This window comes from Aythya ferina, assembly GCF_964211825.1.
Source record: "Aythya ferina genome assembly, chromosome: 2".
NCBI classification, from domain to species: domain Eukaryota; kingdom Metazoa; phylum Chordata; class Aves; order Anseriformes; family Anatidae; genus Aythya; species Aythya ferina.
In genome coordinates, this window is record NC_140297.1 from 58,190,096 (window position 1) to 58,213,775 (window position 23,680).

The 23,680-nt window shown below is 39.6% G+C and overlaps 1 protein-coding gene across 8 annotated transcripts in view; it reads right to left on the bottom strand.

Annotated features, from left to right (window-relative positions):
• The window catches only part of HECW1 (HECT, C2 and WW domain containing E3 ubiquitin protein ligase 1), a 264,423-nt gene that overhangs the window by 174,568 nt on the left and 66,175 nt on the right, over positions 1-23,680 (bottom strand). For all 8 annotated transcript variants that reach the window (XM_084508692.1, XM_084508699.1, XM_084508697.1 and 5 more), the window contains one exon: positions 9,694-10,018. In XM_084508692.1, the coding sequence (XP_084364818.1) occupies positions 9,694-10,018 (325 nt within the window). The remainder of the gene's footprint in view (positions 1-9,693; positions 10,019-23,680) is intronic.

Below are 23,680 nucleotides of genomic sequence, written 5' to 3' on the forward strand. Positions count from 1 at the left end.
AAGAATAGTAACTACAGAACTTAAAATATCTGGGCTACATTCAAAGAAACAAATACCTAACATGAGAGAGGAGCACAACATTAGACAGGTTCCTGAACTTACTACAGTATTACAGTCTCTTATCCATCATTAGTTTGGTTTAGCACTGCATATTACAACATGTGTTTTCTATAAACTTTGTGCAATTATAGCATAAAACTAGAAGCTAAACTTCATGTCTTCATCCCTTATGAATAAGAAATGCTGTACTGCTGAAATCACAGAAGGATTTATCGTCTTTAGTTGAACAAATTTGCTTTAGCTTGAAATTTAAAAGTGCTTTTGGTCAATATGTATGTCTGTACTACAATGACATCTGAATGTAGTCAGGAAAATACTCTTAAAATTGTTTTCTGGACAAAAAGATCTAGCTCCAGTTGATCTGTTTTGCGATTTGCATGGAAAATTGCAGGAAAGGGGCATTATAAAGCACAGAATATCAAAAAAAATGAAACTATTTTGCCAGATAATCTAAGTGCATGCCATGGATAAGTTTTCTATTTCTGATGTTTATTCTCCTGCCACCCAATTTATCATTTGAAGGTGAACATAAAATGATGACAAATTTCTTATTTACAAAGATACCACAGTAGAAAATCACAAATAATGGCTATCGTTATAAAAGTCAATAGGAATGTTTCCACTTGCCTCAACAGCTATGGATCCAACTCTAATATGGATCAAAAATTCACTGTTAATTCATTTGCCAATTTCTGCCACCTTTCTATTTGAGTAAGACGTGAATACAACACTGCTTTGATAAGCACAGTTTGTGCAAAATTCAGCCTGAAGGAATTGCTCCTCTCATTTCAAACTACACATTGTCTTGTCGTATCTCAATTCACAGCATCTTTGGTGAAGGTACATTAACGTCACAAAGGGACAGCAAATATACCGCAATTTACAGCTAGAAGCCATCCTCCTGTAATTTCTTAGGGAGAAGAGTTCTGGAAAACAAGGATCTAATCCTTCATTGGTGCTGAAAACTCAGCCCTTGATCTAACAGCTGTGTATGTGCTTTAAGTACACGAGTGGTTCTATTTTAATATCACAAAAATTATTTTTCTTTAGCTGGGTGGGTGGTAAAATGGGAGGTAGAAAATGTGAACAATGAGTGGAGAGTAGAAAAGAGAGGAAAAACAAGACAAAAAGCATAAACCATAATAAAATGGGGAAAGATATTTGGCAAAGGTGCAACTTTTCTTGGTTCAAAAAGCAGAAAGAGACACACGAAACCCAAAGGACACCTGCATCCACTCCCCAAATCAAGGAGTTGCAACTTTCAGCAAAACACTCTTACCTTTGAACATCTGGCTTACTTTTGGAACCATTTCTGACATTATCATATGTGACATTACCTCTAGCACATCAGTAGCCTCCAATTTACTGCTGGGAGATACTCTGATCTTTTGCAGTACTGATATCAATAAAAAAAGGGAACACAAGACTGCCAGTTGTCAAGATGATATTACATTTTTGGTGTGATGGAGGTTTTCAAAAGGCTGTGGATGAACTGTGGATCAAGCCCTTCCTCACTGTCCTGCCTTCCTTGCACTTGACAGTATCCCACAGAGAGTTTGAATTCTGTCACCTGAGGGACTTCTCCCTCCTTCCCTGTAATAGGGGAGCCTCCAGCTAATAGAGGAACTGCTGACTACTGTTCTCCCACGGTATCCCTGAGGTGTTTGGGATCCGTGCTCCAGCACAACCTACCTCCTATCCGGTTCTCTCCAGTAACCTACAAATCTACCAAAAACCCACAGACCACAAAACGTGAATGGAATGAAGAAAGCAAAGAGCTGAGGTGGGGCTGAGCAAAAACAGTTTGGTAAAGTTCCGGTGCTTCCAGATTTCTTCTCACCACTGTGGCAGATGGGACACATCTGTCTTTTTGTACAGCTACAGCTATACTTTAGGTATGCATTGCACATATTTCTCCACAATTAATGACATTTGTCTTTGCATGCACAAGTGAAGATGGGAGAAAGGAATCCAAACAACGACTGCCTCTGTGCATACTGAAATCAGAAAAAATGCAATGTTTGGTGAGGTACAACATGAAAGAGCTTTTTGTTGTTGTTGTTGGTTTTGTTTGTTTTTAAGATAATATTCAGTCCAAAGTTCTTGCAATCAGTGGAAGCCTTCCCTTCCCAATGATTACAGTACAATTTGGAAAATGTGGACAAGGGTAAAACAGTGAATCCATGAAAATTTATTGAAGATACTAAAATAAGGGATGTTGCATGCCCAAGGCAGTATAAAGACATGATATAAAGGGACATAGGGAGATCTGAAATGTGAACAAGAATGACACTTGTGCATGGTAACAATGTTCATTAAATAATGGGGAGAAATAATTTGCAGTACTTGAAAAATGGACTTAAAATAATGTTGAAAGATGTAACAGCAGACAGCAAATTAAACAGGAGTTTGTGATCTGATACAGCAGCAAAAAAAGGAAAAGCCCACACAACTCAGGTGTTGGCACAGAAGTACTATTGATAAAGAATCTCTTGAGAGTCTGAAGCAATTTTATCTGAAAAAATGGCATTCAATTATAAGCTTATCACAAAGTAGAAGATCTTCAGCGAAGAAAAAATGTCTTTAGGGCTGGAGAGATCAGAGGATAAGAAAAGATTAGGAAAGCTGAATGCATAGACAGTCGTTACAGGAGTTGTGAAGGACAGCATGAGAATATTCAAATATTATGAACATTGCATTGAAGTGTTATAAACAACAAGGAGTGAGAAGAATGATGTAGTTTGATTTAGAAAACTAAGCAAAACACATGCTGAACCTTCAAAATGCACATAGCCACATGGCTAGCTTGACAACCCACAGAGAACACATCTTTTTGGGCTAAGCTGCATCCTGCCAAGAGTTACATTTGTGCTGTCCACTGTTAATGCTATGATTGAGTCTACCCAGTCAACATCTTAACTTGCTCCGTGGATTACTTTTTTATTTTTGAGGAATTGAGGCCATAAGCTGGCTTTTTGTGCACCAGTATCCCCCCACGGTCTGATTTCCTCAAAATGCTTTAGTAGATGATCATTACTGTCCTCATTACCAGCTTGGTCTATACAGCAATATGGGCCCCACAGCACAGAAGTAGTTTTATCCAAGGGCGTAAGGGTGCTGCAAATCACAGAGGAGGCATGAGGCTGCCGTACTCCTTGCCTGCATTGTTTTCCTCTCCAGATATTCAAGATGACAACTGAAGCAGAAAACTCTTCTGCAAGCTTACCTGGAAAATTTCATAATACCACAGTTGTTATTTCCTGGAGAAATGCTAAAAGAAAATGGGAATCTTTTGGCACACAGTAAAAGCCTCTCTACCACATATTTAATATACAGAAAGGAAAAGAACTGGCAACCTACAGGTTTCTTTAACATTACTACTGTGGATTTATGACCATGCCATAAAGCACTATACCACTGCACTAATCCCTTTATAGAAAGAGCTTGTTGGTACATTGCTACTAATAAGGTTAGCAGTACATAAATGACAGACACAAACCTTGGAAGCACTGAAAGGGAGAATGGGTCCAAAGCTGTATCTGTAGCCTAATATTCAAAGATCTGAAGAGGTGAAACTGAGGCAAAAGCTAACTGTAAGTGCCACAGTCGGTAGGTCTGGAAATGGTGTATCCTGGTTTTGTGTAGCACAAGTGGTCCACTAGATACAGAACTGAGAAATACAAAAAAGTGACTCAGCCTGAAATGACAAGTCACTCCCACCAGATCCCAGAGCAGCCAGGTGGGAACAAAGAACAGATACTGCTGCAGTAATGTACCTGCCAAGGCCTCTGATAGCTAAGACCTCCTCTACTCAGCATTTGTGTAGCTTTTCTACTGTCCTTTTTGTGTGGCAGGTTTGCTCCTCTAATACTTTTTTTTCCTGAAACAAATAGTGCTGTGCTTGGTGAAAGCTGTGTGGCCGCCGGGCACCTCTGTTGACGTTTCACAGAGAGAGCAGAACTGCAGGTGTTGTACAACACGTAACTTGCTGATGTGACCACAGCAAGGCACGGCTGCTATCCCCAGCCCAGAGAGAGACCAACCACAAGATGACCCACCGAGGAGAAGTCCTAAAGAAGAGAATGTTATGATTTGGGGTCATTGAAGGATTAGAAAGATGGTTAACCCCAAAACATAAAATTCAAACATCAACAAAAATCACTGTCCTCTAAGTGGGCACATTGTGAAGGGCTTTGTTTTACCAATATTTCTAAGGCAGAGAGGTGGAGCAAGCAGACCAAATGCACAGAAAACCAAAGTCAGAGATTAGAGCTGTAATGCAGGGACCCACAAGTCCCAGCACATTGCCATTTCTAACATTTTCCATCTCTGCTGGCCGCATGTGACATTCTGCTTGTACGTGCTGCTCGTCTGGTGAAATAGCTGTACAAACAAGCCCTGATCCAAGCCGGACTGCAGGAAGAATATGGGGCTCTTTCCATTTGCTTCAGTAATGAGGTTTGTTGGATTATGCTGAAAATTGCCTTTTGGAGAGAGAAATAACATCACTGGCTAAAGCAGAGGACCAAAACGTGCTGTTTTAAAGCTAAACTTCAGTCACTAATTAGGTCAAGGCATTCTTACTTCTATAAATTTGAGAACTACTCCTCTGTCAAAAAAAACAAAGAAAGGCAGGAAACTGGACCCTACAAGATTTGCGTACAAAGAAACATTTAATAAACAGCCTTTAATAATGTTTTGCTTTCCCACAAGGAAATGTCAAAAGGAAAAGAGTTTATTGCATACTGGTAAGAAGAGTGCAACATCAGCACTGATAAATTCCTGCCATCAGTGTGCACAGACACTGGAGCAAATGATTCTTTCCAAGTCTGGTTTAAACGTTTCTCATTAGCTACTCTACATCAGATATGGAGATGATGACAGAAGTGAAATCTAGTAGCAGCTAAAATGCTACTGCAGTAATTATAAGATAGCTCTTTATCTAGAGGAGCTGCCAGCAGTCCATATTAATTTATCTAAGAGGCTTCATACTGGAGCAAATAGTAATAGCAAACGAGATAACAGAAGAAGAGAAAACTGAGATAAATAACTGCAAATATTCCATCTGTCTCACAGTAGCTACTAAACGATGGTGTTTTTTTTGTTTTGTTTTTTTGTTTTGTTTTGTTTTTTGTTTTTTAAAAAAAGACTATAAATACACTATCTTCACTATTCAAACCTTTGTTTTCATTTCACCTTTTCTTCAGTGTGTGTTTTCTTTACCTGTAGCTTTTTTGCAAAGAAAGCTCATAAAAATCCAGAGATTTTTAAATAGAAACAAAGCTGTGTTATCATGTTCAAATTCCTCAAATAACTCTTTTTTTTGAGTGTTTACATGAATTTTTGATTATTCTGAAAGACTGTCGATATTCAAAGTGTTATAATTCTCTTGAGGGACAGCACATGCACACCTCAGGTGAGTTGTCACAGAATTTAGATTTTTTTTGCATAGCTTGGAGCTGATATAGTATGTAGTATAATGATATACTATATACTATAAGGGGAAGTTAAATCATCTCCAGAGTTCTAGTTTGGCAGGCATGAAATGTAACTCCTACTCCTGAAGGCACGATGTCTTAAACACCCAGAAAGGCTTGTCCTTCAAATTCTCATATTTTTTTGTCATTTTACCATGGCTATTCTTAAAATGCATTGAAGTAACAGCACCTATATTTTAAAAGAGTCAACATTTATTAAACTCTTTTCAACCAGTTTTTCTATGGCACTTCAACAAATTCAGGTAGGTGTGTATGAATGTTTTCACACAGCTACAGTGTAGATACAATCAATAATATTTTTGGCATGAGATACACAGACACCATTTTTTAGACTTTTATGTGAGACTGACTGGTTACCTAGTCCATTTCCTAAGACCATGAACAAACACTAAGAATCAGCTCTAAATCCAGCTTTTACCTGCTCCTGCAAAGCTTGTTTCCCTTTTGGACATCCTTATGAATCTGCACATGGATTGAAGGGGAGAATAAAAGATACCTTCATTTTCGATAAAAGCAACTGCGCCACAAGCAGCCAGAATTTCCCTAAATGGAGGGGAATTTAAATTCCCTTACTTCTTCTTCAGACAGCCTTAAGCTTTGAATAACATCCCAAAATGCGCTATGGTTTCTGTATCAAAACATCTGATCTATACCATTTGTGCTCTTTTTCTTCTGGAAGCCTTCTATAACAGCTGTATTTCCTCAGACTTGGAACATCTTTGTTCTGAAGCTTGCAGTTTATTAGGTATCATTAAAATTTTAGTGATGGTAGTGGCAAGAGCAGATTTATTTTTATGCATTTCAAAGTCAACACTCATATAAGATTATTTGGAGATATTTCCTAGAATACTACAACAGCAGTGACTAAACTCCTCTGAGGTGGGAACTGCCTTCTGTTCTGCTTCGTATAGCCCCTTCCACAGATGCTCAGAAGCTCTCACAAGACAAATAATAAATAATAACTCTCATGCTCCTGCATTGAGTTTTATAGAAAAACCAACACCACACTCCTGATACCGCAAGGACACAAATGATTTCTCCATGTTTTCATGGTTTGTGTGCTTTCACCACAATAATAAAGCATTGCTACATTCAAACCTTTCTGGTCAAATCTCACAAACCCAAAATAATCACAAAAAGGATTGGACTGTAACAGAGAGCTGGCTTTGAGACAAACACTGGTATGACCAGCAGCACTGCAATAGTTAACAGTGTTGCCGCGCAAGTGGTAATAATAGGCTCCAACATTAATCCCCTATTGAGTAGACTGGGAAAAGCTCATACTTTCTTTGGTTCTCTTGTTCCAGTCTGGCTGGCTGCTAATTCAAAACATAGTCATATATCAGTTTACATCGTGAAGGTCAGATCCACAAGGCCAGAAACGTTTCCTCCCTAATCAGGAGTGCAGACTAGGGAAATCTGTGCAAGCGCACACACAAATCCAACCCATTAGGATGTCTGGATCTCCCATTCCTGTGGATTTATCACAAATGTTGAACAGAGTGTTTTATTTCAGGACAGAAGTGTGCTTTTGGAATGACCCTTTCCAACTGTCCCTACTTCGGTTCACACTGTGCGGTGATCTTCAGGCACAAAATCTCAATTCTCTCCTGGTGGATCTGAACTGAAAGGTGCCCTACAGCTATCCAAGGGCGCTCTGTCAGCCAGACTGGAACTGCTTGAAAGCCAAGCCCTCCAAAATGAGTTCAGCAGCTGTTTGCTTCTGAAAACCTGTTCCTCAAGGTTTGCTCCATGTCATTAATGTAGATACAGCCATTGCACCAGTCACCTTCTTAGTCTCCAAATTTTTTTCCACGTTAAAACCAGTACAAAAAAAAAGAAAAGCATGTGAACTTCACACTCTCCCAGGTTGTTGCTTTACGGGAACCAAAAAAAATAATCTCACCTCACGTCAGGTTTTGGAAGGGAAGTGAGAAAGGACTGATGGGTGCTGCTGCCTGCTATTACCCTGGCTACTTAGATTAGGAACCTGAGAGGACAGAGACAAAACACTTCCAAAGACATCAAGGGCCAACTGTTTCTTGGAGACTGGACACACTAATCATTTTTCATTTGGCAGCAGTATGTGTCAGAATGAATCACTGATTATTTCCTTTAATACCAAACATTCAGCCAGCAGGGGCAAGGATGTATTTCACAATTTATACTTCTAATTTATTCTAATTCTAATTTATTGGGGTGTCTTGAGCAACACCCTGGTTGATAAGGTAAATTACAGAGGCATAGCAGGGAGGATTTTTCACTCCCAGCTAATCTCCTGTGTGTGCAGGTTACCTATCAAAGAAATACAGGATATATCCTTATAGCCCTTGATACAACGTCTGAGCTATGAAACCTGGCTGAATGAGTTCATCCAATATGCAACAGCTCTGTGGACATTCTGTTTACAGCAGACCACCAGAAGTGATGCTTTTGCCTGTTTTTACTGAAGCAAGGTAGTCCTTCATGAGTTGTCTGCACTGCTGCAGAATAGGCATAGAGTATTCCATAATGCCTAGAAATGGCAGCCTTCTCATCTGTTCAAATAAAACAGTCAAAGGCAATCCTAACTGTAAACACAAGTAATTATTAAGGCCAACAAACCAAACTGCTTTCAGTGCATCTGTTTTGAATTCAGTCTCTATTTTTTTCTTTTTTGTCTGTTTTGTTTTCCTAAAATATTTTAAATTCCAGAAGCCTACCTTTATTTTCAAAACAGGGTATTTTATGAGGTTACTCACAGGACAAAGTATTGAAGCCTGGCTTCCTGCACCCCACGCTCTTTTCCACAGCCATCCTCATCCTCCCCTTCTCCAAGTCACATAAATAGACCGAACTCCTTTTCCAGTGCCTACCACTATGCCAACCAGGGCTCCTCTGCACTCTCTGACCTCCCATCCAGCTCATTCTTGTATCCCCTACCCTGCCAACACCTGTGTTCCCCACATCCTCAGCACACGATGCCGACCCTTCTGATCTTATCCACTAAAGCACCCAACCAACACTTTCACTCCCTACGATTGCTCCAAAAGCCCCTCACAACCTCTTATGCTTTACCTGGTTTTGTTTGGCTTGCTGACTAGGCAAGGCAAAACACTGAACTGAAACACCTGAGATTTGAACTGAAACACTGAACTGAAATATCTGAAAACACTGAACTGAAATATCTGCTAAGGGCTAAGCACGCTTATCTAAACAGGTACCGGCAGCATTTCACCAATATTTCCCTTGTAGAATGCACAATTTACAAATTACAAATTTGTATAAATTTTCAAATGTACTGATATGAGTCCATCTTCTTTACCAAGCCACTGTTTTTCAGAAAACATTTAGAGCTTCACATTTTAAGACCTCTAATCCACTGAGGAATGTGACTGAAACTGATCTACCATGTTCAAAACTTACCAGAGGGAAAAGAGTTAATGCAGACTTCAGTCTAGGCAGTGGGACCATTTCCATAGGAACCAAACCAGATCAAAATGCTTGTTTTATATTGAAGTGAAACAATTAGGTAAATGTCCATTGAAAGCATTTCTTATTACTTTTCTGTAGGGCTGCCTTTACACAGATGGAGATGCCAAAAATATGCTAATGGCTGAATACAGCTTCCAATGTGCAAAAGAAAAAAAAAAAAAAAAAAGAAAAAGTCATCTGGGACTCCAGACTGCCTCAGTCTATAATTATTATTGTTCATATCAAAATATCCTCTGGCTATACAGGAAAGGCATTCTGTTTCACAGGGTTTTTTAATGATTCATATTCTTGACTTGTAAAACCTCTCATCTGTCACAGATTACTCAAGGACTTGTGAGAGGAAACCCTGAAAACATTATGCTTTCTTTATATAGAAGGCATTTTCCACAAAATCCAAATGGCTGAAAATAAAGTGTCTTGAAATTTCAATAAACTGTCGATAGAAAGGATTCTCATATCTCTGTTGAAGAGAAAGTCAGGGCCAGGACTGCAACTAGAAATTCAGGAGGAGAAGAAATCTTGTTGTATATAAACCCACTTAAAGCTTATACTCAGTGGATCTGTATTAGCCTGTAATTACCATCATCTCTTATTACTCTAATGCTTACAACTAAAAAAAAGTAGCAAGAAGACCAAAGGGGAAGGGGGAAGAGGGACTTACCAATGAGATACATGCCAATCCAGTCCCCTGCATCCACTTCCTCCTTTATATCCCAGTATATCACTAGGTCCTGTGAGTGCCCAATGGAGTAGTAGGAGCTGCTGACCATCAGGGTCGATCGGCTGTCCGAAGTGACAAGGTCCGTGTCACTGGTAGACCTAGGAATAGTGACCGTCTCGTGGGAGTTGTTCCTGATGTCCATGTTATGGAACTGGTCAGGGTTATAGCTGTATCTGAGGGGCTCCTTGCACCGGCGCCGATTTTGTGAGTTCCTTGATGGAGACGCCATGGCTGCCAGGCCCAGGAACCTGTTTTGGTACAGATTCTGTGAAGAAAAAAAAAGAAAGCATAGTATTTACAGTATGATTCATGTTTCAATGATGTCAAAGCTTATGAAAATTAGTGCATCGGAATGAGAAAGCAAGAAAAGAGCATCTGGCACCGCAAAAAAGAGATACAGAAAGGTTCAGCAGGCAACAGAGGCTGCTACTTCAACTTCTACTCCTCAATTCTTACCACGAAAAGAAGTGCAAAAGCAAGCCTTATACCACCGAGCCCAGCTGCAATCGGCAGTGTGTGAGAGAATCAATAGTAGCTAGCTTCCTCCAAGTTAATACGCGTATCCAGACACCAACACTGCGACTATCAATCAGATGGAGAGCAGTTCTCTTTCAGCATCAGGAGGTAGCCTTCCCATATTTGACTCATGGAGTCAATCTTCCTAGTAATCCTTGTTACATTTGCAGAGGAATCTTTTGCCACAGAGAACCCATCCCATTTGGTGGAGTGGTTAACAATGAGTAAGAGCTTCATGTCTGAAGAGTTCGAGCAATGAAAACGGAGTTGTCCCTGATACCAAAATAAAGACATTTTCACTGGACTGTAAATACAAACTGAGTGTTGCAGAGTCTCCACAGAGCTGACAGCTTCTCATACTATTGCCCTGCTTTGTTTTTTGCAGGAGAGTGAAAGATACTATGCACACCCTCTCTGGCAGAGATTTGGGAACATACTGGACAATTAATGGGAGTGGAGGAGATTACTGCAGAGTAGTCATCGTGTCAGCAGTTGAAAAATTATTTAAATTCCAACCTACTCTCCTTCCTCGAGGCAAGCCGAGTGACTTGTACAAAATGCGTCATGGTGCACGAGTTCTTGTGAGTTGGCAGATGGAGAATGCTTAAGTTATGATGGGTTAATTTAGATGTGAAGACCTGCCTTGATACTGATCAAAATACTGGTTATTGCTTACTTCTGTGCTGTTTGTTTTCCCATTTTTCTTCCCTGCTTTCCCTTTTCTCTCCCTGCAGCTCTGCTATTTCAATCACTTGGCTTTTCATTATTCATTAGTTTTCCATTATCCATCTGTTGCCAACCATGCTGTCAAGTCCGTTAGACACAAACCCAGACAGCTTTCCAGTACGCTATGAAATGCTTTTCACATGACCAGAAGTCAAATCATCCTTTTGAACTCAAACAAATTAAGTGGAAGAAAAATCTTAGCTCTTTTGTCCAGCCAAGCAGACATTTAACCCTGGTATCTATTAAGACTATGGTAGTACAGGAGAAAAATCAGCCCTGAAAAAGCAAAACGTATTGTTTATTAAATAATATCAATTTTTGCAGAATAATTAAGACACCTATTATTATGTCCTACAATTCCATTGCACAAAAGCTGTACGGAGAGAGCAAAAAATTCACCCGGCATGTTTTTACCCTTAGAACATGCTGTCACTTCGCAGAAAGTGCCCTACAACGCTTACAATCCAATGACCCAAATCCTCACTTACTGCATTAAACTGGGTTTATAGCAAAAATAGCTCCAGTGGGGATGCCACACCTTAGAGTGAATGCTGGCACGATGGAAGCGAACAATGCAAAAGGTTGCAATAGAAATAGAGGAACAGAAGGAAGCATGTCTGGGGGGGAATGAAGTGCATGCACTGCTCACATCAGATGCATTTGTTATGCACCTAATCCTACTTTTGCTTTTTCTTTTTTATTCACTGTTTGAAACAAACAAAAAAAAAAAGAGAGTCCACAGTATATAAAACAGTGCACCCTGCAAACAGAAAATGCATCATCTTCATAAACAAACAAACAAACTAACAAACAAAAAAAAAAACTTATTGTATGCTGTGTACATATTTAAAACTGGGAAGCACTTCTGTGCATGCACAACTACCAGGCTCTAGGCAGTAATTTAAACCAATAGAAATTCCTGCCACTTTGTCAAGAAGGTATATGCTGTCACAACAGCACCTGGCAAGACTATTATTGGTTTTGTAATGGTGAGATAGGAATATAAAGAATTTCAAGCCCACTCTTCTTGTATTGGTCTGCCTCATTAACATGGCTTCCTTTGCTCATAGTGCGCTACCCACAAGGTACATGTATTTCAGTTCGAAGGCAGACCTTTTATTTCTGGTGACAAAGTACTCCAGGGAACAGTGGTTCTACAGATACTTCCATTTTTGAATGGTAATGGTAGAGTGTATTAATTAATTGCATACTTTCAAATTAAAGCAGAATTAACAAACATGACTTTTTCACCTTCAGCATGACTTTAACCCATTTTAATGAAAAATGGTATATTCATCAATATGTTTGAATTCTCTAAGTTCCCATTTGCTTGTATATCGATGTCAATGGCATGAACAGCAAAGCCTGAAAGTAATCCAGAAGGTTACATTCTCCAGAAATCTGTCTCCCTTATTTCCAGCATTGATTCAACACAAATCATCTAAAAAAAGGAAATCCCCAAACAGAAAAACAAAACAAAACAAAAACAAAACAAAAAACAACAAACAAACAAACAAAAACAAACAAAAACAAAACAAAAAAAACAAAAGCAAAACAAAACAAAACAAACAAACAAAAAAACAAACAAACAACAAAAAAAAAACAAGCAAATAGGACAATATAGTGAGCCATAATTATCTGGATTCAATAACGTCATCAAAATATATATGCACAGATGTATGAATAAGTAGAAAAAAGGTTAGGAAAAATAGTTAGTCCACGTGTGATTAACAGTTTTGAATGTTTTTCATGTAATTCCAACAATATCTGCCTGTAAAATGTGCACGCAGCCCCTAAGCCCTGATTCCCGACCACAGTAAAATGGCTTACAAATTATAAAGAGGTCCTCTCTATTCCTTGTGGAAGCAATCTGATCCACCATATATACCTAGCACATCAAAAATGAACCTTTTTTTTTTTTTTTGGAGGGGGGGGATGGGTTGAGATCATATTTATTTCCTCTGTTCCTTAGAGGCATAGGTACACTAAGCACACTGTATACACTTAGCTGTAGCCTAATTTTTAATAAAGAGTGTACAATGTACATTATAGAGCAAGAATAAAAGATGGCCAAATGTTGCCCCAAAAACACAACACAACACAACAATATTTCAGATTTTGTCCTAAAAGGGCCTGTCTTGCCACATTTAGATACATCACACACCTATGATGTGTCCAACGTGAGCTCAAGCATGTCCTAAATCAAGGACGCCAATATTGCCTTGGTGACTGTCCTGCTACTTGGCTATTCCCTCTGAATTCATCTGGTGCAGGGGGAACAATGTGACAGGAATGGACAGTATTTCAGTTATATCAGCAATCCAGTTACTTTTTGTTCAACACCCGAAGTAACAGATTGAAAAGTCTCTCTCTCTTGACATTCCTCATTTGAATGAACATAATGCATAGTAATGTGATAGGACATCCATAAGTAATTTTAGTTTACTGAACTAAGAAGAAATGTAGAGTTAAATTAATATCCAGTCAAGGACAACACGAAAAAAAATCATCACAGTTGGACAACAAATAGGTTTTCTACTGCTATCAGCTTTGTAAATTAGCATTTCCTCCAATTAATTTAGTAACCACATTTCTTTTTGATATCAGAAAGAGCCCTTTTGTAGCCAGACAGCTCAGCAACAAGTATTTAGCCATAAAATAACAATGTGCAGAGTAAAACTAGCTATATAAAAGTCCTACTCAAAATGACATTTCTGGAGAATTATCTGTGGGCAGACCTTGCCTCTTATTTACATCACTTAGCCCATCTGACAAAACAAATGTCAGATAAGAATGAATTTTAGCAGAAGGGTGCAGTCAAAAGGAAGCAGCAGACAAGATCTGATTGTAAAGAAAACAGATCTCAAAGATGCACATATAGAGAACCTATAATCAGTAAATACTGAGAAAAACAGTTCACAGATTTTATTTCCACATTCTCCCCCTTTCACACTCACACCTCTCTCGTTGCCTGGTTTTTGGCACCGGGCAGCAAAGTTGCTGCAACCCCTGCCTTTTCCTTCACTGCCCCAAAAACTAGTACCATCTCCCTCTCTGAGATTATCGGTCGTCTTCCTAGTGAATTTCTCCAAAGGATTCAGAGCTGCCATGCAGCAACTTCTGCTGGAGAGATGTAATGCTTCACATCTGGGGAGGTGATATTACTTGGTATTATTTTACGTCATGCCAGAAGGGTACATGATGCTTTAGCCATACAGAGACAGATCCCAGCTAACCATCTGCAAGGATCCAGCTCTATTGTCTGCTCAGGAGATTCAGAACTGGCTTTTAGATACCCAAACTGACAACCAGTTACTTCCTACAGCTGCGTTGACAGAGAGGTATTTGTGCAGTCGGGATGGTGGTAGGAGAGACTTTTACTGTCCATACTGAAGATATTATACGATTGAAATACAACTCATCACTATTGTGATGTATTGGCAGAAGAGGAGGTTACAAGAAACAAGGAGACAATAGCCAGCATGACAGTGGGCTCAAATTGAGGGATATGTAGCTTTACAGACGTCTGCAGGCATCACTGCAACCAGAATTTCAAGGGCAAGTACTGAGAAAGATAGAGAGGTAGTTTTCTGTGATGGAAAGCCTGAGACAGAGCACATTTACTTGTCCAAAAATTTAACAGGACTGTAGCCAAGTCTAACATCATGGGAAAATCAGATGTGTAGTCAGACTCTTGTTTTTTTATTGGGAGATAAAGGTTCTCCTTATAAGCCCTACAAATGACAACTAAACGCTTATGATTTTGTAAAAGAGAAAGAGGAATCAAGAGAGATAAAAAATTAGGCTAGCCTTGTGAAAGAGATAAATTATGACAGAAGTCTTCTGAGCAGCTTTAAGTAAGATAAGGTTACATGTATCAAGTAGGATATTGCACTAGCAGAAATATAAGGTAGTAACAGCTTCTAGGAAAGATTCAGTTGGGTGGTTGAGAGACAACATAAAAAGATTTTAAAGACCTAGTCGTGGCCTGCATGTGAACACTCAGGGCAAAATCTCAAGACTGAGCCAGAAAGACAAGCAATAACGTAGCACTACCTACAGCGGGGGGGAAGCGATGGGACTCTGCCAAAGCTTCGAGGCAGACCAACTTCAAGGTGAGCCTACCAAAAGGGCTTTCAGTACATAAAACTTTTATTAGAGCACAAATTAAACCCCAGTAACTTCTTCAAGAGAGAAAACTCAGCTCTGTTGGGTCAAAGAGTAAAAAGGCTGGGTGAAAGCAAGAAAATGAAAACAAATATTTCCCTGTGATGCTCTCCTGCTTTTCACAGCCCCAGAGACGTGCTGTAGGGTCTGCTTCTTCCCAGCAGCATTCCCATCTCCACTGCTGCTGCTGCTGCCCTCAATCTCTTCCCCCGTCTGTTGCCCCACCACCCATAGCCCTGGAGGTCCCTTGTGCTCAGCAGCTTCCAGGGGAGGCACACTCTCCCTCTGACAAACTCTGAGCAAGAGAAAAGTAAAAAAAATGCACAGATTTCCTCCTGTTTGCCTAGGGATGGTTCTCTTAACAGGGCATGTGATATCCACCCTGGAAATTACCCACAAAGAGAACATTTGCATTTTCCTTCACTGAGGACGCACTACAATCAACTACATGAAGTGCAAGGCAATGCAAGGTTAAGTAGAAATATAGATTTAAATAAGCTGTAATCAAGGTTACAGTTTCAGCTTCCATTATAACTGCCCCCAACTACTCCCACCTATCACAGCTATTTATTTCTTTCTCAACACGTGAGCAAAAATCCCTTTGGACATTTGACTTTTGGAAGAATTGTTAGTGTAACTGTTAGCACAAATATATATACATATATATATTTGTAAAGCATGGCTTACAGTGCAGCAAAATCCAGTAAACAAGGTCTTACAGTGCAAGCAGCTGTACAAAATCCTCTGCAAATGGTTCAGCCATCCACCATGAAAATCATCAGCCTTGGGATTGCTACAGAGCCAAAGAATTTGGACAGCAAGATAACTTTACAGGATCGGACCCTATACTTGTGAGGCACAAGAGTGGTTTCTCAGAGCTCCAAATGAATCATTTAATAGCATGACAGAGTCACAGGATCCCAGAGTCTAATGAAAACCTTTTTTCCTGAAAGGTTTTAAAGAGTGTCCAGATGACACTGCTGCCCCTGGGAAGGCTGAAATGAAGGAGATTGCAAATGTTTCAAAGGGATGCACGCCACACTAACACCAAAAAATGTTCAGTGCATTTGTCTTAATATTGCACATCTTTGGCACACTGTATATATATTTATTTATGCCTATAATAAACACTAATCGGAAATCAAAGCCATTACACATCTGCAGTGGGTCAAAAGGACATTAATAGGGAGTTCATTTTTCCATTTCCTGACCTTTGCGCATTTCCAGTCGAGCTTTACTGCTATGTTAATGCATCCTCTTGCATTTAACTTTGCTTCAGTGATGTGCAAATCATTGCAAAAATTTGAATCAAAATGAAAGAGATGGCCTCGAGGTCAGACTGGCAAGGTTTGGTGCTGGTGTGTGGGATTGATTCCCGATGCAGGCATATTAGTGATAAGGCAGCAAAAGCTAGCAGCAGTAATCAGACACACTTTTAGCATCTACAAAGTGCATCCAACAGCAACTGCCCCTGGCAATTAAGAGCAGTCCGTATTTTCTGAGAGCACATGAACAATCTTGTGGGCACGAGCAGATAGGAGCTAGACTATTGGGCATAATGATTGAAGGCAAATTCTTGGAGTTCAGATAAAGTAAGAAAAACAGTTAATGATGCTTTTTCTCTACTCCTTCTGGATAAGTAAGAAAAAAGTGCTGACTAGTGAACCCAAGAGATTATGCTGAAAGGCATGCACATCACATTTCTAATTAAATGACTCCAAGAATTAAGATCTGCACTCCTGAAAGTGTGTAAACAAAACAAGCCTCTGTGGAAAACTGACATTTCACTGGGTTTGGATGGGATCACTCCAAGCTTGAACATTGTAGACTACTTATGTCTCACCCTAGGCGCAATTAACAGTGTTGCATTCAACAAGTTGGTATTGACACAGTGACAATCCAGCCACAGTTCACTACAGAAGGCACTTGGACGTTTCTGCAACAGAATGCAGCTAAGAACAAAACTGAATTCTTAACTTCTCTGAAATCAGTAGCATGAAAAAAATACTTTCTCAGCAATTTGACGCAGTGAAGAATGAGAAACAGTCATCAGGCTTACCCGTTATAGAAAAAAAGGTCTGAAAACATTGCCAATATTTAAAAATATATATATATCCTTGTACACGACAACAGGTAAACATGCAATATGGCCTGAATATAAAAACACAAAAAGATAAGTTTAAGGAAATAATAAAAGGGTCAGTATAGTAACATTTGAAGCCATGATAATACCGCATAGCTTCACTCTGTTCTTTTCACACTGCAAAATGAAAGAAAGTACCTGACGATCTGCTCATATGCCACTATCAAAAACTCTGAAGTCCAAAATGCTAACCTTTGCTAGGACTTTATGACACACGGAACAGGAAATCTGTATTTTGGCTTGGTTTTAAACATCGGGAGCAGGCACAGAAGTGGTGCTACACTGCTGCAGTACTAGACAGGCAGCACAGCGACTGCCTCTCACCAGGTGCAAGATGAGGCATTTGGCTGGTAGGAGAACGAGCCCTCTCCTAACATCCATTCTCATGTCCATCAACGCCAGCTTCACAGATACAGTCCTGGTGACTGCGATGCCAAAGACTAAACATCTCCACTTCTCAACTTTTCAAAGCCAAGGATAATATTTACAAGCAACAATCACTTTAAGAAAAGCAACAACAAACAGATCAAAGTTTCTTTGATCTGGTGTTTAAAGAAACATTCTCAGCAGAGAGATGTCCAAAAGAGCCCACATGCCCCCCATGTCAGCGAATTTATTTCAAGTCTCCTCACTCTGTTCATCATGTCCAGCTGGACTTTGCTGGTCTCCCAGGAGATCTACTTACTCCAAAGGGGTCTCAGGAGGAGGTAAGAACAGGAGGTGGCTCTCCTCTGCAGGCTGAACACGTTGCTGCTCTTCTGTACAGTGAGCAACTGCTGTTTGTACTGAGAAGCCCTGACCAGATGGATGCCCTGCTTCAGGTTCTGCACAGCACAATAACGACCACTTACCTGATGCATTTTTGTAACCAGCGGCTTCAGTTCTTCCAGTCCTTCCCCCATGCAAAACACCAGTATCTTTAATAGCACTCACAGTGTCCTGGACTCACCCAAGTTCAGCTAAGTACCTAAGTCATCTCATTTCAGACTGTAGGTTTCCAAGACTTCCCGTGTAGGCAGAGGGAGGAGACAGGCTTCTCCAGAAAAAGACTGAGATCCAGGTAAGGCTTTCGCCAAGATTATTCAGCTCCGCCTCTCTTCACCTGTACAAGGAGACTGCAGCTGTTGGGATCCTGGGTTAGGGATATTAAGTCAGATGGGATGGAGTAAGACATGTATATAAGCTTCTCAGGATGCAAGGTTTTATAGGAAAAACATAACTGGGCAAAGTACACCCAAGGGTGGCAGAAAATGTATATTATAAGTACATTTAAGCATGTGAAACAGAAAACACATCATAAGGCATATTAAAAGAACGTACTAAATTCTACTACCTGATTTTTTAAGATTAGTCTCATTTTCCAGGCAACAATATAAAATTGTTGCAAACAAGATGGTGCTTCTGGAGAAAAATAACCAAGTAAAAGAAATTACACAGCATACTGTACACACTGCACGTACAGGTCTCTTCAAACGTGTAATACCAGTAAATGCAGGAGAGGTTTACAGGAAAAGCTGTGAAGAAGTCTTGCAAAATTTAGGAGATTATGAAGGCAACGATGCAGAGTAAATACGAGCTGCAGAAGGATATCCAGTAATGTACAACGTTTCCCAGAACTGTCAGCTACAATCATTTCTCTGCTCAGAAGTAGCCCCACGTTTCTCAACTCCCCAGAGAGTCCAAAGACTCTTCTGAAAACTTTTTGCTGAAAAAAAAAACGATGTCTGAGTTCTAAAAACCTCAACATTATCTAATGTTGGAGCTATACTATACCCGCCATGATGACAACTGCTTACTAAAAAACAAAGTTCACATGATTTCTGTACTGTATACCGCCACCAGATAGAAGAAACAAACAAACAAAAAAATAGTCAAATGTATTACATAGATCTTAGGCACGAGTTATTATTTGTAAAATTCACACACACACAAAAGGCAACAGAAAGCAATCCAGCATAGATATCAAAAGCTTTTCATGTTGATGAGCCCCCCTTCAGACACAAGTACATGTACAAATCTCTGCAAACCACAGGTTCGTGGGAACATATCGGAGGAGTATTTATCTTGCAGAGTTCGCACCTACCTATGCACTACTGCCTCCAACAATGCTTCTCTCCCTGCCCAGACACTCTGCACAGCACACACAGATCCATACACATGTCACAAGGTGCTCATCGCTGCTATTAGTTGCACAATTTCTACAGGCATCACAAGCACCATTCCCTGCAAGAAGAGCGTAAGGCTTCCCTGCTGCCTCCCTTGACTGCAGACTGCCAGTGAGGTCCTGCTCCTCTGTACCACGTCCCTCACATCTCATGGTCCCAGGTGACAGTTTGTCTTTCTTCTTCCCATCCCTTTTTATTCTCAGGGCATCTCTTTATCACTCGTTAATATTACCATTCTCCCCTCTCTCCTAGATAGGAAAGGGTAGGGAATGAGGCATTAAATGCTGTATCAGCCATAAGGCAGGCACTGGTTTCCACATGGGGACAATAAACACACAAAACCCAGGAGGGATGGAAAGTAACTCTTCTCATCCACGGTTCCTTCCAGCTGACACCCCACTCCACACCAAAGACAGCATTTTAAATCTCATTTCATTCATTGCCTCTAACGTGCTTTTTACCCTGTCTTCATTTCTTATTAAGAGAAAAGTGATTTGAAGTGCCAGTACCTTACCCCCCTCGGGCAGAGAGGCAGGGCACAGGCAGGTAGCTCTGAGCAGGCGGCTGCGTATTAATGCCTACATCAACCACTCCTTTCATCTCCAAACAACAACAAACCATTGCAGCGAGCCAGCCCCTCAGCTAGACACCAGCTTGTTGTGCATGCCCTTGGCTCCATCTCCTACCTTTCGACAAGGGCTGCAATATTCCCTGACATTTTGAAATTAATTGGCTACAGAGCTCCCATATTATCACGATACCTCCGGACAAATACAGAAATGCCATCGCTTGAGTGTGCTTGGTGCTGCTTCCAATGAAATTAAAGGCAAAACTCCCCCCAGCTTCACTGTGGAACAAAGTGACTTTGCAAAACAAAGGAGCATCCAGATAGATCTCAACAGCTGCAGGGAACAAGGGCTGGTCCACAGCTGGATTATCAAAAGTTTGTGCTTTAACTACAGCACTTCAAATATTGTCATCCATGCCTCCACCTATTCTGTTGGAAGATGCATGAAATACCCAGAGCAGCAAGCTGCAATTTAGGGCACAGATTACAGCACTGGCTTTCATTCGAGTTCTCAGAATGACACATAAATCCACCAGTAGATGGGTGAGGATTAATTTAAAATCTTAGTTTTAGACCATGATATCTGCATGTTTTTTTTCCATGCAATTATAATAGTAGAATACAAAACTTTTTCATTCATAACAAAAGCAGCACCCCATGAATTTAAAGCGGAATATGCTTCAGCATTTGCTGTTCTATCATTACCGTATAGTTTTTGTCTGGTGTCACTGACAGGCAGAGTGAAAACTGCTCGCAAGTATTAGGAGTGCAATTGCCACAGTTAAGTGTGCTTGTTCTCAACAGAGACTATGACTTCTTACATCTTTACACTCTTAGGGAAACTATGACAGCATCCTCATATTTTTAATAATTAACAATTTTAAATATACAATCATAGAATATCCTGAATTGGAAAGGACCCATGAAGAACATCAGGTCCAAATCCTGGCTCCACACAGGAAGGAACACCCAAAAATCTGGCCGTATGTCAGAGTGTTGTACAAACGCTTCTTGAACTATGGCAGGCTCGGTGGTGTGACCACTGCCCTGAGGAGCCTGTTCTATCTAATGTACATGATACTTTCTTTTTTTTTGTTTGTTTGTTTTTTTTTAAAAAATAATCTATTATAACACAGGTTTTAAGAGGATCAGGGAATCTTATTTTGCTCTGAAAAACACCAAAGGAAAATAACTTTATGCTTAGTAATTCCTCAGATCCAGTGTTTTATTCTTAAAAAGAATCCTGATTCCATTGAAAACCTTTGATATTACTGATAAACCACAAGTCAAAACAAAGAGTAAGATTTATCTGTTCCTGGATAGGTGAAACTAGTCTAGACACTCATCTCCATGCCAGGTTCATACTTACTGTTTCATCTTTAATAAAAGCTGTTTATGTTTTGTTTGTATAAATCATAATAAATTGTTATTATAATTGTATTAATGAGAAAGCAAAGAAACTGGGCAAGCTATCTCAAGAGAAGTGAATCATTCTGGTATTACAATCCCTAGTTTGGGAACAAGATTCAAATTTTACGAAGAGAAAATGCAATGTCTTCATCTAGGGCTCAGAAAGTATCTTATATGAGAGAACACAAGCTGTGTTCAGGGACTCTGCTTTCCTCTGGATCACTGCAAGACAAGCCCCAGCTATATGTGGAGGGTTTCCTGGGGGACTGCTAGCCAGGGTTAGACCCAAGGTAGCTTAGTAGTTTCCCCCTGGAAAACAAGAGTGTGCACAAAGTAGATTTTCAAAGCAGAAAACATCCAGTACAACTGAAGCAGAACTTTGTAATTGTGAAATTACAAGTTCTGCACTTCAGACATATTTACTTTGCTGCTAGTACATCTCTAATACAGTGATTATATGTGTTATATATATGTTATATCACAAGATCTTGTGTGCAGGCATATATCTGTTCACTTTATTGTGGGAGGTTCTTTTTCTCTTTTACTCCAGTTCACATGAGTTTGTGATCCTGTGTTCAGAAGGTCTCAGGAGAGTTTTCAGATACGAAGAACACTGACAAGGGTGAGCACAAAAGGTGTATTTCACTTACTCACAGACAAAAGCACATGAATGGCTCTGAAAAAGTTTCAAGCCACAGTTTCATTTCATTTTAATGGGGACTTAAGTCTTATCTAGACTTAACCCAATGCTTTTTTGCTGCCATTGGTTTCCAGCAGAATTACATTTTGTAAGACTGCACTTGTAAAAGTAAGGCCCAGAAAATAATTTTTTAAATTTATTTTTCTGGTAACAACCCCTCCATCAATGAAGTGTCCTAAATCCACCAAGGATTAGCTTCTAGAGCTTTGCAATGAAAGACTAGAGCTAATCAGTATTTATAAAAGCCTGCAGAATTAGATAAATTGGAAAACTATTCTGCTCTGCAGGTGTTAAACCTGAGTTTTGTTTTGGAAGAAAGACTGAGAGACAGACAGACCATCACGCAGCCAGTCATAGTGGCCACATGAACAATCAGATCCCATGAGATTTTTGCTGTAGGACTTGGCTCTGTTCTGTTGAGGACCATGAAAACTACCCGTTGTCTGAAAACTATCTGCTGATTTTATGCACAAATCAATCAAGAACTCTTTGGTTCTTAAAAATTAATAGCATTACTTGTTGTCTAAAATGTTGTTTGACTTAAAAGATGATGTTCAACTTGAACTTAGTAAAATTGGTGTATCCGTGAGGTTAAAATTTGACTTCTGAACAGGTAAATGGTCAAACAGCACAAAAAAATTTTTTGTGGAAGACCTGCAAACAGAAAAGACACTAATTTGATAAATTTATCACTTGTAACCCATTAGGTAATGGCCACATACTAATGTTTCCACTACCTTTTCTCTCAATATTAGTGATAAATTAACTTAATGATTAATGTATTTTCCTAACCTCTAACTAGAAGCTGATTGTTCGTGTTGAAGACATTCGGGTCTGATTCAGAAAAAAATCATGGAAACAAAGCCAAACAGCCTTGTTATCAGTGAAACTATAATGAAGCCATTTTCCTGCAGAACTGTAACCTTCATCACCAGCAAATTTCTACCAAAGACTCAGATTTTTCCTGTCCATTCCTCTGAAAAAATAAAATAAAATAAAATAAAATAAAATAAAATAAAATAAAATAAAATAAAATAAAATAAAATAAAATAAAATAAAATAAAATAAAATAAAATAAAATAAAATAAAATAAAATAAAATAAAGCTACACCCCAAGCAAAGGTACAGATAACCCCAGTGACCATCCTGGCAGCCGGAGCTGCTGACAGGTAGGCTCTGCCTGCCGTCCCCCTGTCCTGACATGGGTCTGCCTCTTCTCCCCAGCCACTGAGACCTGTGGAAACTCAATTATCTCAAAGCCAATTACTCCTCTCTCTTTTGTTTGAAATTAGCCAAGGGCTTCAAAAGTAATTAGGTATGGGAGTGACAGATAGACAGAAAGGGCAATCATAGAAGTCTTATCACAGCCTAGGAAGCCGGGCTAAAAAATTACCAACAGCCTCACCAATTTAATTGATTACTCACACACGGGAATTTACTCAAGTGTGCAAGCCTGCAGAAATAGATGTTGGGGTTTGTTTCAAGCCAGCATAAAAGTACAAGAGAAGCTGAATCAAAGTGATTTCATTAGG